The 16,677-nt window shown below is 34.8% G+C and overlaps 1 protein-coding gene across 5 annotated transcripts in view; it reads left to right on the top strand.

Moving 5' to 3' along the window:
- bicd1a (bicaudal D homolog 1a) overlaps positions 1 to 12,853 on the top strand; it is a 135,235-nt gene extending 122,382 nt beyond the window's left edge. For 2 of the 5 annotated variants that reach the window (XM_051920326.1, XM_051920341.1), the window contains exon 9: positions 1,213 to 2,492. In XM_051920326.1, coding sequence (XP_051776286.1) covers positions 1,213 to 1,309 — 97 coding nt within the window. In that variant the 3' untranslated portion in view covers positions 1,310 to 2,492. Of the gene's footprint in view, positions 1 to 1,212; positions 2,493 to 11,777 lie in introns of those variants that run through there. The other 3 variants (XM_051920322.1, XM_051920330.1, XM_051920344.1) reach the window with 3 other exon arrangements.
- The last annotated feature ends 3,824 nt before the right edge of the window (positions 12,854 to 16,677 follow it).

Raw genomic sequence — 16,677 nt, 5'->3', positions numbered from 1 at the left:
TAATAAAAGCTTTTTCTGATAATCATTGATTTTTCTCAGTTTATGTGTGGATACTTCCAGAAAAAAATAGCTTGTTTGCTGTGTATGTTTATATGCAGAACTCTTTTTTTTGACCAAAACCTACTTATTAGCATCAGCAAGGGTTTTTTCCTTCTCTCCCATGTTTATGCATACGCATGTGAGGAGAGATTATGCTTTCTATATTTTATAGTTTTGTATCTTAGATAACTGAATTCTAAATGTTTGTTCATCAGCTCAAACATGGTCACTACATAACTGAATAGTCAAAAGACCTGCAGTAAATGGGTGCATATTATTTTCTCTTTTTATTGATATTATGAAACAGAGTAATACAGGGATGTGAGACTGTACGACAGAACTACTAGTTTCAGTACCTTCTTCCAAGTAGCTCTATCTGTAAGATTTTAAAGCAGATATTTCAGTGAATTGAATAGATGTTATTGAAAAGGCCCAACATGCTCTTTTACAGGTATACACTGAGTTTATGGACACTATTTGTGTTCTAGGGATTACAGTTGCTTCCTTTTATATAAAAATATTTTTATTTTACATTTTAAAAAAATTGAGTCAAACCAGACCCAATTTGAATTTTCTGTGATTTACAAGATGCAATGGAAGACTGGAGGTGATCATGGAATCAAAATGCTGCTCTGAATTCTATATTATACAAGTACTAATATTTTATATTTAATTTCTGTAATATATACAGCTCATAATTCAATTCATTTTAATACCTTCTGATAAAAAGTAAGTATGTAGAAAGCTGGCTAAGCATAAAATGCAGAAAAATGTTTTCTGGTACTGGTTATATGAAGGTGGTACAGAAGAAAAATGTTTGTTAGTTTTTAAAACTTTCATGATACGAAAATACTGACAAATATGACATTTCTACACCAGTCTTCCTGTAAGATATTCATCAATCAGTACACTCCATTTCCCATTTCTTGCCACCAACAGTGTAAAAACCAGGCAGCTTTGCAAGTATTTTTGTCAGTGATTTATACCAAGCTTTGCATTGTTATTTCATTTCTGTTGTGGGTATTCCTCTTATTTTTCATTTCCCTTGTCTGCTTTGTGTATTCTATTTACTGATGCCTTCAATTTTTGCTTTGCTAGTGTCAAACTTGGAATTACTGCAACAAGCATATATTTCTTATTTCTTCCCCCTTTTTGTTTTCTTGAAATTTGCAGTCCTAGTGTACCGGTAGCTCTTCATGAAGAACAGGCACATTCCAGCTCTCCATGTGTTCCCCTCAACTGCCTGTCCAAGCCTCCTCCTTGCTCCTAGCCCCCTTGCTCAGCACCATGAGAGAACAACATCCAGATACTGTACTTAAGTCCTAGAATGGTGTCAAGCAAACTGGGACTGCCAGCAGGCCACAGATGCCTTCCATGCTCAGATGTTTTTTGGCTCTGAATTCCAGTCACCTGCAGCCTGAAGCAATAGCAGAAAGATCAAGGCAAAGTACAGGGCCTAGGCAGGACGGCTTCATTTTAAGTAATTTATGAAGATTTTTAATGTATTTATTCTCCTGTTCCACAACGTACTTGTCAAATCTCATTTGATCTGACTGGAGACTTGACATCAAAGAAGCTGCCGAAGCTCCATTTGGCTACACCACATAACAACGGTAGAAAACAACGTTCCCAGGGATCAGTGGAAGAGTTTGAAAAGACAGACTGAACTGTTCATGTTTATTCTTTACATAAAGCAATGTAGAAATTAATGCAGATGATTTCTATCAAAATGTACATTATATGTACATTTGAAACATATCCAGTTTTCAAAGGTAAATTAGTGCTTCTAAGAGTTAGTGTTTAGACCTGCTAAAAATTAAATGCACTCTGCCTTATATTTTAGAAACGTTATTGGTAGTATAAATTTGATAGTAACTGAAATGAAACACTTGATAGATTAGCCACTGGAAATTAAGCAAGAGTGTGTACTGAAGTTTTTCTGTCATTATGAATTCCCTTCTGTTAACAGTATTTATAGTACTTTATCTTTAGAAGTAAATGGTTATGGTGACGAATGTCATGGGATAGGCAAGAGTGATGCTGATTTTTATTGCACAAAATAAATTTAGTAGTGGAGTGAACTTTTTTACTTGGACAAAATGCCTGAAATTTTTAGTTGTTAGTGACTGCATTTTTTATGCCTATATATGTGTTTTTATTATCATTATTATTTATTTATTTATTTATTTATCTATCTGTGTATGTATTTATTTAAAACTCCTTAAGTCATTTTATTTAATGACAGATTTTTAACAATATTAATCCAAAAGCAACAAGGTTAATGTTCAAAAAGGTGCTAAATAAGTTACTTATCAGTGTAAAGGACTTCATGCAAACACTCATGCAACCTTATGGCCTTTCTGACAATTTTACTGTCATTCATGAACTGGCAGCTGAATGCTAATTCCATAATTTTGTTCCTCACAATTTATGAAACCAACAAATGTCTAATACTCTGGGTCAGTTTGTTTACAAGTCCAAAAAATTTACATTTACTCAAGATCCACTATGCATTTTTCTCTATTTATGCTGATAAATTGCAAGTGTGGGAAAATGTTAAATGTTGCTTGCAGTTATGCTCCCTGACATAAGTTATATAAAGAGGCTTCAAGGTCACTTAATGGTGCATTACTTACTTTTGGAATATATAGAAAATTGGCTTAATTTGTGTTAAATTGCTTACAATATAAGAAAAAGCAACATATTTGATTGTAGGGGCTACAGCCTTTTGTATTCAGCACTTGGTTAGAAAGCCCAGTTTGAGTGTTGTTATATTGTATCTACTTTACATCACATTAGAGCATTGCATATAATTGGCATTCTTCAGTAAATCATTTACAGTGGTTGATTCTTATAAATCTATCCATCCATTTTCTAACCCGCTTATCTGGTTCAGAGTCACAGGGAGCCAGTCCATCGTAAGGCTCAGTTATACACATACTCACACCTATCCATACAAGAACAATTTAGAGTTGCAGTTAACCTAACTGGCACATCTTCAAGATGTAGGAGAAATACCCACACAGACATGGAGAAAACAAGCAGACTCCACACAGGCAGTACCCAGGAAAATTACTATAAACTTAGACTCTTAAATAACATCTGTAGTGACGAATGTTAAGTGAAATACACATTATCTCCTTAGCAGTGTGGTGCATCATGTTAAATTGTGAAATACCTAAACCTTTTTTTTATATCAATTACAGGTTTCTATATGAAAGCAGCAAAATACACATGGATTCTGATAATGACATTTTTTGCATTTGCAACTAAGCGTGTACTGTCAGGCTTAAACAGTTTTATGGCTAAAGGAGTATAGTGAGTCACTTGGTCTGATTTTTGTGTGCTACTGTTCTTTCGTGTTTATGATCTTTGTGACTTGTATTACTACAACTTTTTCAGAGAAGGAATTTTTATAATACAGTCTTAAAATTTTATTTTATCCAGCGTGCAGTTGTGCACTAGTGTACTCAGAAAAGTACAGCTTTCACTGGCCTTATTTAATCACTCCAATATTTTAAACTATTTACAGTACTATACTTGGGCTATGTCCACATTACTATGTTTTCCTTTAAATTTTTTTTTTTTTTTTTTAACAAAAATTATCTCTGTTCATACTTTCGTTTTTTTTACATCATTCACAAAAGTATTTTTGTCCATAGTAAAATAAATGAACATGCGTATGACATAATCATCTGTCTATACTGGGCATGCAAGCAGCATGGAATTCTTAAACCAAGGCATTCATTGTGTGATTTTGGCACGATTTGCAGTTGCCGAATGATTTTTTAGTTGGGTCGAATTTCAGCTTAGTTGGTCATCAATTCACTTGCAGTATAAGAGTGGTTGTGATTCCTGATTGCATCTCACAATTGGGCCAATCGTATGATTGGATAAATTTCGGTCATGTTACAAATTAAAGTAGGCTGTCTTATAGTGTGAGCAGTCTCACAAGCTGATTTTCTAATGTCACCATCAAATTTTCTGAAATGAATTGTTCAGTGACCTCAGTTGACCGTGTATTATACACGAATAGTGTGAGTACCCATATTGTGGCATGTCAATCAGATGTCAAATATGCTTATGCAGTTTGATACTATTGTGAATAGTCACTTGACCACAATTTCTAAAAATTACAGAAAATACAGTTTAAAATCATACAGGTAAGGAACACAACAAGCATCATGGAAAGAAACTTTAATGCCTGCTATGTTGAAATACATTTTTCTTTCATGAAGGGTGACCAGTCAGAGAATGAGATGTTGAAATGAGCAGGATTCAATTAGGGAAGAGCCATGAAATAAGCACGAACCAACCAGAGCACAATGGGCTCTGCTTTTTCAAATATCTTGTTTTTAGCCCATCCAGTGTTTTCAAAAGTCTCTGGACTCTGGAGACCATTTTCAAAAAATTAGTTTTTACAGGTTGAAAAAGCCTTAATAATGTGGATGAAAGGCAAAAATGGAAACAAATGTCTGTGTTTTAAATCTAAACATAGTAGAGTGACCAAGGCCTTAAACAGGTTAATCTCCTTCAGGGTTTCTGCATAGCTAAAACCTTTAGTCCTCTCTAGAGCTGTTGTGTCCTTCCTGCTATATGGGGGCCAAAACTGCACACAGTGCATTCCATTGTTAATACAAAATCTGCTTTGACCTTTACTCCCCACAGTGTGCATTTTATTCCATTATTTTATTAATCTTTTTAAATGCACTTTCTGTAAATAAAAGTGTAAAAACATCTAAGTGTTTTTCTTAGTATGTACTTTGTAGTGCTAAACTTTGTCTGCTTATCAAGGATTTCTCCTTCCTATAAATAAGATTTTACATTTACTTAGATTATCAGTTATCAGTTGTTAGTTCTGTCTAGGACAAGCTGTAAGATTTAACTAGTTTTAGAACAGATGTTTTCAGCCTGTAGATTGCAGTCCTTTATGTGCCATGACAGAGCATTCAAAAATAATGTGATATATATGAAGTCATATCTGTAATGGAAACATGGGTGAGAAGTCATCAAATACTCTACATTGTCGAAATTAAAATGAAATCCCAGTACAGAAGCAGAAATCCTGTAGCAAATACCCCACTTTGCTATCAATAAGCAACTCCTTAGTGAAGTTATACAAGTATCCACACACACACACCACACTGGAGCCAAAAAAAAAGAAAATGCCAAAATGAAGTACAAAAATTCCCAAAGGGAAGTGGGGTACATAGCTAGCATACATACCTAAAGGGAACTGCAGCAGAAAAAAAGACTAAGAAACACTGCTCTGTGGAGTATGTCATTTAATTTCATTTTTGACGTTAAATAACTTGTTACAATTTTATCTAAATCATTTACATAATGGTAAGTAAAAAACAAAATAAAAAACAGCCTGAGCACACATTCCTTTGGGACCACAAGATTTGAATCAGGTAATTCAAAAAAATTGACTACCTTACTATAATTTTTTTTTTTCACTTTTTAAGACAGTTCAGCACTACCTATAGACTATGCTCTTAAGCTCTTCTACTTATGGTTTAATGTAGTGGACCGCATTGCAAAATTATTCTCTCTTTCTGTTGAATGTTTTTTTTCCTCCTAACGGAGCTTCAGCATATTCATTAAGCAGAATCACCCACTGCCTAAACCTATGCTGCATCTTCATTAACATCCCTCCACTGGGCAGCCACGTTTGTGTTTTTTAAAGTCTCTCCCATTATTGTGCATGTAAAACAGAAAATAGGCCTATAATTATAGAGTTGGCACAAACTCCTTCTTTATTGATGCTGAGCCACCATTCTTTATGAATTTGTCAGATTTACGGCAACCAATTTAACATTCATAATTAAGCTTTCCATTTATAATTTTTCTATTTCTGTGAGGAAGATAAATGTTGTCCAATCTGAGAAGTTTATTTGCTTTCAGCTTTGAAAATATTTGCAGCCTATATAATGAATTTTATACTGTTTTTCGCTTACACACTGGAGTACTATTTACAGGGAAAATTTTTAGAAAAAAAATGTGTATACCATTATATGCTATTTTTCTATATAGTAAAATTCTTGCTCCTTGATCATTTAATTACTGTTAAAACAGTAAAAAATCTTTTGGAGCAAATGTTTTCATGATTTGCAACATTAGCAATTTAGTTATTTGTCATCAAAATGTTTTTCTTTTTTTAAAACCAGTGTATGCAGAACAAGAGAACTATTTTGGCAGTGTTTCTTTTTCCTTCATCTATTCATATTAAACTCTTCAAGACTGTTGTTATTACCTTTAAAATGTCTAATTAATCAGTTATTGAAGGGCAGTTGCCTGTTAAAAATCTTGATTTTTGGGCTCAAACCCTGTTAGGCACCAATATATGGTTTCATACAGACGCCTATATTGATATATGTTTACTTTAAATTATGTGTCTCCTCATTTTAATTTCTTGCCTGTTGTGAATGCAATAATGGTTGGTGAATAGATCATCCTTTTTTTAGCAAGCAGATCAATATATACTATGGAATGAAATGTAATCTGCTATTTCAATGTATGGATGTAATTGTTACATTCATAGTACTGGTGATTTAAGGGAGTATAAGCTTAAAAGACAGACATCCAAGTTGATTTTTTTTCATTCAGTTAGTTTTTCACGTAATAATGTATATTTTCCCCTTTTCAGCACTCTATAGTTAAACCTAAGCATGCCTATTTTGAGCTATATGCCGTTTCCATTGAAACCTTCAGCTTTAGCTCCTACAATGTGATTCACATTGACTATACTCAAACAACTGTTTTTCAACATTCAAAAGGACTGTTCTGTTTTCTAGGTAACATCCACTTTGGTAAAATTTAATTCAACAGCATTTATTTGGTAACATCATGTATAGGTCATTAAATTACCACATTATTAATACATGTATATATCTACAACATCTGTGGATCAGTTTGTAATTTTATATACCTCCTTCAATGGAAAACCAAATTCCAAATGGACTGCCAAAGTTGCTATTTGTTCACAACTTAAAATACTTAAGAATTTTCTTCATTGTAGCTAACATAAGTTTAAACCACCTTTAGAGTGTGACCCAGTTTCAGACACAGCTGTTCTCTATGCGCTCATCAGTCTACTGTGCGTGTCTGACTGTTTTTATATACATTATTGAGGATTTTATTTTATAACAAAATGCACAATTTACTTGGCAAATTTCTTCACTTTTTTGTGATATTTATTTTACTACTTTTTTAATCCAGTTGTTTTTGAAGAGTATATTTTTAAATTTAGCTTATTGTTCCTTGTGTATCTTTACATCTTGCAGATTACTCCAGATTGCATTTGTTCAAAAGGTTTCATTTGCACATTATTTTGTATTGACTGACAGAGCTGAGGACTAAAAACTCTTCTATTATGGTTACTGGTTCAGTACCCACTGTATTTAATGTTGAGTATTTCAGAATATCTGGTCAAGAAAGGTTTCCTCTCAGGCTTGCACTTCTTGTCCTGTGCTACAAAAACAATAGTTAACCATATCTATGTGTCTTTTTTGTGCTTCATTCATTCTTCGATTTTCTTTAGTTAATATATGGGAAGTTAACATTACCTGTTATTATAAAACCTACTTTATGATATGACATTATTACAAAATTTTATGTTCCTAAAGAGTTGTACAACAAATACTGAACACCATGCTTGTATATTTGCTGCTTTCTGATTTAACCTACTTATATTTAGTAAGATGTACAGTACTGCATCTCTGTATGAAACAGTCTTAGTGTTTTTCTACATGGGGAATCCTTTTAAAATTATGTTCTTGTGTTTTTTTTCAACATCATATAAATGCACTGCTGTATACATCTTGGGGTAGTATGGAGGCACAATGGTTACTGCAACTGCCTTATGGATCCAGTGTCCTATGTTCAAATGCCATACTTGGTTAGTATCTATGTAGAGTTGACATGTCCTCTCCATGCCTGCATAAGTGCTTTTCATATATAACTGTTTTCCTCCCTTATCCCAATGACATGGCCAATAGGGTCATTGGTGATACCAAACTCTCAGTGTATTAGTCAAGGCCTTATCATAGACCTTGCCCCCCTGTGACTCACAGTTATTTTAAGTGGTTTTGAGAGTGTCAGATTATATGCATCTACAGTATATCTCAGCAACTTTAAGAGCATTGAAAATTTTGGCTATTGCAGTTTCCTTCTTCTTTTTAGCACTTAAGGATTTAGTTTATTACTTATTATTTTGTTTATCACACTGTTCAAAGTTTTGCTGTTAAATATATTATTCAAGATAGTCCTATCCCTGCTGGAACAGCACCCTACTTTCCCTGTATATCAACATTCTTCATTTTGGACTGGCAGGTTACAGAATTCAAAGTCTATTTCAAAAGGATCGCCAATGCCCATTCTTACCTTAATGCCATGGTTTTCATAATCTTTCCTGGGGCTCCCCTAGTCAATTTGCACACCCAAAGTTATCTTCCACACCACTGGGCAAGCAACAGGAAGATTCCCAATCACGGTTCAATGTATAATCAAGTCTCCTACTATAAGGACTTCTCTCATTTTCAGAGCGAGTTTACACATATCCACTCTAAAATTCATCAGATCTTTTTGATTTGCCAAAAGTACCTAATTTGCTAAAAAGGAGCTGTAAGCCCCTGCAAACCTCAACCTCCATGGATGTTGTTTTAAGGAAGTATGTACTTCTCCTGTGTTTTTGCTCAACAATATCCTTCCTCTTTTTGTCTGGACTGGCATCTTTTCTCATGCAGACCTAGGGATGCAAGACTTGGTTAGCTCCTCCTATTCCTTAGTGTGACATGCATTAGAGCGCTCCTTCTTGCGGCCAGCAACCTTGAGCTCATCTTTCAGAAGAAGCTGATGGTGCTCACAGATGTATTGTCTTTTAAGAGCTTTTTTTACAAAAAGCCAATTTTCTAGCAGCAAGATAATGAATTAGGACAAACACAAAAGAATATAATGATTCACTATATATTCTTGTACAGTATTATGTAAAAGTAGGAAAAACTGTTTTTTCTAATAATATAGACATTGTTGCTTCCACATCAGCTGGTTTGTTTTTAAAGGAAGCATTTACCTGAAACTTGAAAGTATTAGGATTATGGTATCTACTTATTATGTTATCTAAACACTTTAATCACGCTGTAACTTATAGTTGTGTATGATTAAATGTAATAGCTCAGTAGCAAATTTTATATTGTTCTTAAGAGGATACATGAAGTTTAAACCAGCAGGTGAGATTATTAATATAGGAAAGTGTAATCTTGCCAATACTTGTCTGCACTTATACAGACAACTGCATCATATTAATCAAAATTCATAATGAAAACAAATCATGCTATGCAACAATGCTTAAATTAGCTTAATACAAAACATTGTATATTTAATTCTGGTTCTTTTCAACATTTTTTTATTTATATATGTCTTTAGGAGGCCTGACACTGCAATTACCAAAGATGTTGTACCATTTTTTGCACAAGTCTGTTTCTTTATCTATTTTAATAACTGAAATAGTATAAATGCCAGGAAAAATTAAATGTGACTGCATGGACTATTTGTAAACATTTAGACAATTTATTGGGCTTGCCCCTTCAAAGTATTCAGCAATGGTTCTAACACTCTACTCTTGATCCTTTTGAAACATTTCATTGCATTGAAAAATACAAATTCTTGATGTCTGAGTTACATTGAGGTAATTCTTCCATCTTTGTGATAAAAGTTTTAGATTTAGTTATGCTTGTCTAAAAGTGTAACATTAATTTACATGATCTGATTCAAACAAGCAAGCATCTGTTACCCCTTGCAAGACCTCAACAAACAGCTGACTCGTCTGACTGTAAATGGGACATTACATAACATGAATGTGCAGTCTGTTTATATTTTGTTTTGTTTTGCTGGACCTCGTATTTCCATATGTTCAATTGACCATTTTTCCCAGCCGTGGGCTGTACACTTAAATGAGTGATAACTGGAATTTATTGTAAGTATGGATTAAGTGAGAGCTGTGTCAGCATACTATACATCTGAAAGAAACACATGATGTTTAACCAACTTTTTGGCTGTTAAACTTTTATCTGTTGTCTTTGTTACAGTTAAATGTCATGTTGCTATTTCTTGTTTAATCATGTATTATCTGCAAACAACACTGTTCTGTGTGGAAACTAAATGTTTTATCATGTTCAGTATTGAAAGAATCAATTTTTTAATTGGCTAACTTTTGTCGGTTAGTGCTTACACTTTCCCAGACACAACCTGCATTGATTTTTGTCTCTTAAGATTGCTATCAGCAAAAAAAGAAGTGTTTAGCATGTTTTGCAAGCCTCAAATAATTACATTTTTAAATAAATAATTTAATTATTATATAAATACAATTTAGAAATAAATACTTGGCGCAAGATCCATCTTTTATGTATGTTTCGATTACATGATTTAAATTACTTTTTTACCTTGCATGAATATTTTAAGCTGAGATGCTGTGGAGATGTGGTAAAAGAGTGGGTGAGAAAAAGAAAATCTTTATCTGAACATGGCATATAGAAAAATCATATTTAAACTTGAAGGATTTCATTGTTTTAGATTCACTTTGAAGATGCTAATGAAGAGCAAGTTGCCAAAACTCATTCAGTCCTGTTTCTGTCACTTTGAGATGTTAGAAATCACTTCTCAGAATATATTTATATAGTGTAAAGGAGGACCAAAACTTAACTATGTCCATATGTTAACACCATACATAACTAAGAGAATTTCCAAAAATCAGTTAACCTAAAAACAATGTTTCATTTTCTTTATTGAGTTTGGTGGACTGAGTGCATTTTGGAAATTTGTGCTTTGATTGTACTGTATGTAGTCCACTGGAAAGCTAAGGAAGCAACTAAGTTGTACTTTGTAAAATTATATAACATTAAGTTTACTAGATAAGCAACTTTTGTGTGAACTTCTTTTGTTGTTGACCTGAAACATCTACTAAGTGTACCTGAAGAGATTCAGGGATATCATTTATGACAAATGCAATTAAAGTGGGGGCAACCTGAATCACGTTTCAGTTGTTTTAAAGTTAGAATAAGACATCTTTGGTTGATTGCGCACACAATGTTACTTGTGAGTAGGAACAATCACACATGCTACAAACAATTGGAGGACAAAACACATTGAGACTTACTGGGTATATTGCTTTGAGTTGATCACCTTATCTCTTCCTCTGTTTACAATACTGTAATGCTTACCTGTTTCCAGATTAAATAAACTATCCTTTGGTTGTGCACTATCATCTTGTGTGTTTTAATGTGTGTTGATTGCTTACAGAGGCCTCAAACAGAAGTTCACTTTAAAGAAAGTAAACACAGAAAATTTTACAATGTTCTTGTCATATAACAAGTTTAAATGTTATCCATATATAAAGGGGACCATTGTGCTGTTAAGACATTATCTTGGGCAGAACCTCCTGAAGAGCATTCTGATCCACAACATTTTTAACACCTATTCTACAATCCCTTCTTTTTTAATTTTGTTTATATTGTGCAGATTCCTGGTATGATGTGAAGTAGACCCATTCAGAAATCTGTTTTTCATTTTAAAAGTCATTGTATTATACAAAAGAATACATTTGTTCTGTTATAGAAGGAAGCTGTAATGGCATAATACTAGTCATGACGCAAGAATAACTACTTATTGTTTTGTTTTCAACATGTAATTTTTACATGTAAGTACCCATCTGTTTTCTGAACTTGCTTATTTCAATACAGGGTTGTCAGAAGCCAGAGTTGATCCCGGGAGCATTGAGTTCAAGGCAGGAACCAACACACAAGTTCACTGTAGGCCACACTTACTCATATCAGGCCATTTTTAATGTCGGCAGTCAATGTAACCCACACATCTTTGAGAGGAAAATTGGAGAATATCCCAATATGGACACTGGGAGAAAGTCCAGACGCCACACTGACAGTGACCAGGCCAAGATCTGAACTCCAGCTTCTCAAGCAACACTAACCACTGTGTCATTGCTTTTTAAATTGTTGCTTATTGTGTTTTGTTTATACTGTTCAATACTTATTGCAAGTGGAGTGCATGAACAGGCCTTCTGCCTGCTGGCTATCCAGGATAATGTCATGGGTCATATTGAGTATCTCATCTCCCCTTCATGTTTTCCATCTAAACTGCACATTCAGCAATGAGAACCCCAGACACACCTCAAATACTGCCTGTAAATCTTGGATCCCATGAAGGATGTTGGCTCATTTGTGGACAAAGCAGCACTGACTTGTGAATTTCAGTTTTATATTAGGGAGTGCTATGCCTTAGCTAATAGCTAATAAACTAAGAGTGAAAGCAAATCACATGACACAGCAACAGCTACAGGTATGTGATAATTAAAAATAACACCACAGATGTAGAAACAGTTAAGCATTCAAAAATTAATGTAATTCATTCTTTACCAGATGTTAAGCTTGTCATTCTAAATTAAAAGAGGAGACATGGGTGAAAAGATGTCCTCTAAGATCTACATACAGGAATGGTAATCATCCGCTGTACAAATGATTTTACCAACCGTCTGGAAGCCAGTACTCCAATGAAATTCTGAGGAAGCAGTTTTCTTGCACTTTGACAATCCAGACATTTGTCATCCTAAGAAGAGATAAAGGATATTGCCTCGTGACCTAGAAATAAACAAGACCAAGGGAATGGTTGACTTCCAAAATATAAGAAACCAACCAATCCTGAGTACATCATCACTGCTACTACTGCCATAAACATCCTGCATTCCGGAATGCACATTACACAAAGGCTTAGCAAATATGGTACCTTACACATCACCAAGGCAGCCTTATGAATAGATGGATCTTACTCATTCAGTTTTAGAACACATTTTCACGGATTGTGTTTGCCATCTGCATTCTGTGCCAGTCCAAAACAGAAAAAAATCTTTAGAATAAGTAGCAGAATGTGTGATGAATCCATTTAACACGTATCATATCTGTCCAAGGCACTCAACTCTTTGCCCAGGGTGTTTAATTATCAGGAACTTTTCAAATCCTGTCTGCAGTAACTACACTGGACTCTTCAACAAAGTAGTCAACACCCTAAATCAATTATAGGTGAGAAATGAACTCTTTTAATCTTATAAGCATCAAGGTCCTTGAAAATTTACAGCCAAGCCAGAGGAAGTGTTTTTATTAACCACCTTGAAAATATCTGAAGTTGAAGTTGTACAGTATATTTATGTAGCTCGTTTTTTGCGGAGTTCTTTTTAAAGTATAGATCAGTTTTTTGCAAGGGTAACATATATAAAACACTAGCTAACATAGGAAAATAAAGTGTTTTTTTTTTAATTGTTTTAGGAAAATATAATAAAAAAAAAACACAACTTAAAAATAAAAATTAATTTACAAACAATGAAGACTCACTAATGTGCTTGTCTTGCGGTCTTGTATTTATGATATCATCCAGTTGATGCTCGGAACCGGCCAACTCTATTTAATTTCAAAAGCAACAGGGGCGGTGGTGCTCAAATGTGAAGAATGCAGACAGTCACCTCCAGTTCACCCTCTGGTGGTCGTTCCGAGTGTCAACAGAATGATAACATGCATACAAGAGCGCAAGATCACGTGTCCCCCCCCTCCCCCCCCATCCTACCCAGAAGGGGGTGTGTTAGGGTTGATTTCACCATACAATATTTTTAGTCAACCAATGAGAAACGCGTACCACGTTTCATGAAAATCACTCCAGCCTTTCAGAAGTGATGCTGGAACATACATACACACACACATACATCCATCCATCCATTTTCCAACCCGCTGAATCCGAACACAGGGTCATGGGGGTCTGCTGGAGCCAATCCCAGCCAACACAGGGCACAAGGCAGGAACCAATCCCGGGCAGGGTGCCAACCCACCGCAGGACACACACAAACACACCCACCCACACACCAAGCATACACTAGGGCCAATTTAGATTCGCCAATCCACCTAACCTGCATGTCTTTGGACTGTGGGAGGAAACCGGAGCGCCCGGAGGAAACCCACGCAGACACGGGGAGAACATGCAAACTCCATGCAGGGAGGACCTGGGAAGCAAACCCAGGCCTCCCAACTGCGAGGCAGCAGCACTATCCACTGCGCCACCGTGCCGCCCCACATACATAACATTGAGTTTTATATATATATATATAGATAACATGCAGAATCCTGCTTAATCCATTTAAGGGTTTAATAAAGCTTATCCTGGTAGCAATGGGCATCCAGCCCTAGAATTACTAATGAACATATCATGATGTGGAAAATGGAATTACTATACAGACAAAGATAGTGAGTAATCTCCATATGTACAGTGACCAGGTTGGGAATGTGAACCTAGGATGCTGGACCTTTGAAAAAGAAGCAGCAATTACTCCTACTGCAGGGGAAATAAACCCAAAATCATTCTATGTAAACCACCAGTTTGAATTTAGATGGATATGGAGACAAAGACAAATTCAGACTGAGGAAATCTTTGGTGCATTGTGGAAGTTTCACTTGATCTTTTCATGCACGTTTCCAGTTAGGCTCTGCTACTGATATCAGTGCAGGCTTCAAGCCAGCCGAGTAAGTGCTAAAAGCCTTCTTTTTGTCATGAAGATGTTTATAACAATTATCTGGCTGCACACTAAAGTACTAAGCCAAAATTTTCACAAATAAACTGATGTTATTTAAGCAGTCTTCCTTTAGACAGTTTATACAATATCAACTATATGAAGCATAAAAACACCCTATCTCTAAATGGCATGGGCTAGTGTTCATAAACCACAAAATACAGTATGCCCAAATAGGAATGTCAGAGTCTTTTAGCTTTTCCAATACATTTAGCTTGCCCTGAAGGTGCTTTGTTTACCTGCAATACCACTGTATCACTTTGTTCTGTGGACACCAATATGATGTTCAGGAAGTTTGACCAGGAAAGTTTGTCCTAACATCAGCTTTTTCTTTTTTGTTTTGAGATATCTGTCTTTAGATTGGGTAAGCTACATAAAATGGTCAATGTATACTAATAGTATCAGAGGCACTTACAAATGATAGTCTAAATAAAAAAAAATTAAAAAAAGAGCATCTAGGCATAGGGTTAAATGTCACAGTAAAACCATGCAGTGTATTAAGAAGTAGAATTTGAATGACTGAGAATATGGAAATTAAAACTTAAAAGCAGTAAAAAATAAAACACCTAAGTTATTAAATTCAATGACACTTTTATAGCATTGTTCGCTGAAAACATACTGCACATTTTATACAAAGATGCCTCTTACTGTTAAGGTCTGTCACAAGTCACATTATATGGTAAAAGGAGAATGTAATGAGTGCTGCTAAACGATATTTTGCTCTCTGGGTCTTTAGCCTGAGACTTCTGAATGAACACGTAAAATTTTCCCTATGCTGTATACAGACATTGATGTTTTTTTAGGTTTTTGCAGACACTTGGGTTGTTAATGCTACTTTGAAAACTAATATGAAGTAAATGAGGGTAAGGAGAGGTTAGTCATCAAAGGAGATGAGGAAAACATAACCTCAGCTCACAGAGATCCTGGAGAAAATACAATTTTGGACTCAACTTCTTTGGAGAAAAAGCTGTACTCTACCTGACCTGTGGCAACTGGTTACCTGAACTCTCTTGGCCATCTACACTATTCAAAAGTGTGAGGTATTGTATTTTGCTTTTCAATGAAACACATTTGTTTTTAATTCCTGAAGAATCATTTTATTGTATACAAAATATTGAATTTTGCCTCTTGGAACCACACATATGGAATAGGGTAAAACAAAGAGGTAATTGCCAACTAAACCCTCTAAATAAACAGCCAAAAGTGTAAAGCCTTTTGGGAGAAACACAGATGAAGTTTCAAATAGAGTTAGGAAGATGAAACGCAAGTCACAATATGAGTTGGGACCATAAGAATGAGCCAGTCCTATCATTGGTAGAAGCCAGATAACTAAAGAAAGACACATTCAAAATATCATTGCATACATTTCAGAAAGTAAGAATGCTGAATAAATTACACAAGTTCTCTGTGTTTGAAGTTTCAACTGTTAACTCAGATAACAAGGGGAATGTTGCCCCTGATCTGTGACATCACATGTGGCAACCTCCAGTAGTGCTGCATAATAAAGTTGCTAGCTACACTACATAAACTAAGTCAAAAATGAATCAATAAATATTTTAACTATTTTAAGATTGTTTCGAATACATATGAAACCTTAAATATGGATTCTGCATATTCCAAAACTACAAAAGAGACACGAAATAAATGTTCAATGAATTCATAAAATATTAAGAAAAAACAATCATAACAAATGTTTTTTGCTCGTGTGGAGCAAAACAAAGACTTTGGTTGAGTGAATGCTGGTCGCAGCTACTCGTTGGTAACTTTTAAACTTTTTGACAATTAGCTTACGATCTAATGGACTGAGCAACTGTTTTCATTTGGCAAACTTATTTTTTTAAGCTCTATTTTTCAGTTATTTATACCTAGACTGACGATTTCTAGCTCGACTAGTGATTTTGTTGACACTTCAGTGTGGCTGTATATGGACTAGTTTCAGCCTAACCCTGCTTTGAAACTTACCTGGCTGTGTTCTCCGGACATCTGAATTGTCTGTGTTCTCACCTACAACGTGGACT

The sequence above is a fragment of the Erpetoichthys calabaricus genome, chromosome 1 (assembly GCF_900747795.2).
Source record: "Erpetoichthys calabaricus chromosome 1, fErpCal1.3, whole genome shotgun sequence".
Classification (NCBI taxonomy): domain Eukaryota; kingdom Metazoa; phylum Chordata; class Cladistia; order Polypteriformes; family Polypteridae; genus Erpetoichthys; species Erpetoichthys calabaricus.
Note: the sequence above shows the minus strand (reverse complement) of the source record. Positions and strands in the feature narration are given on the sequence as shown.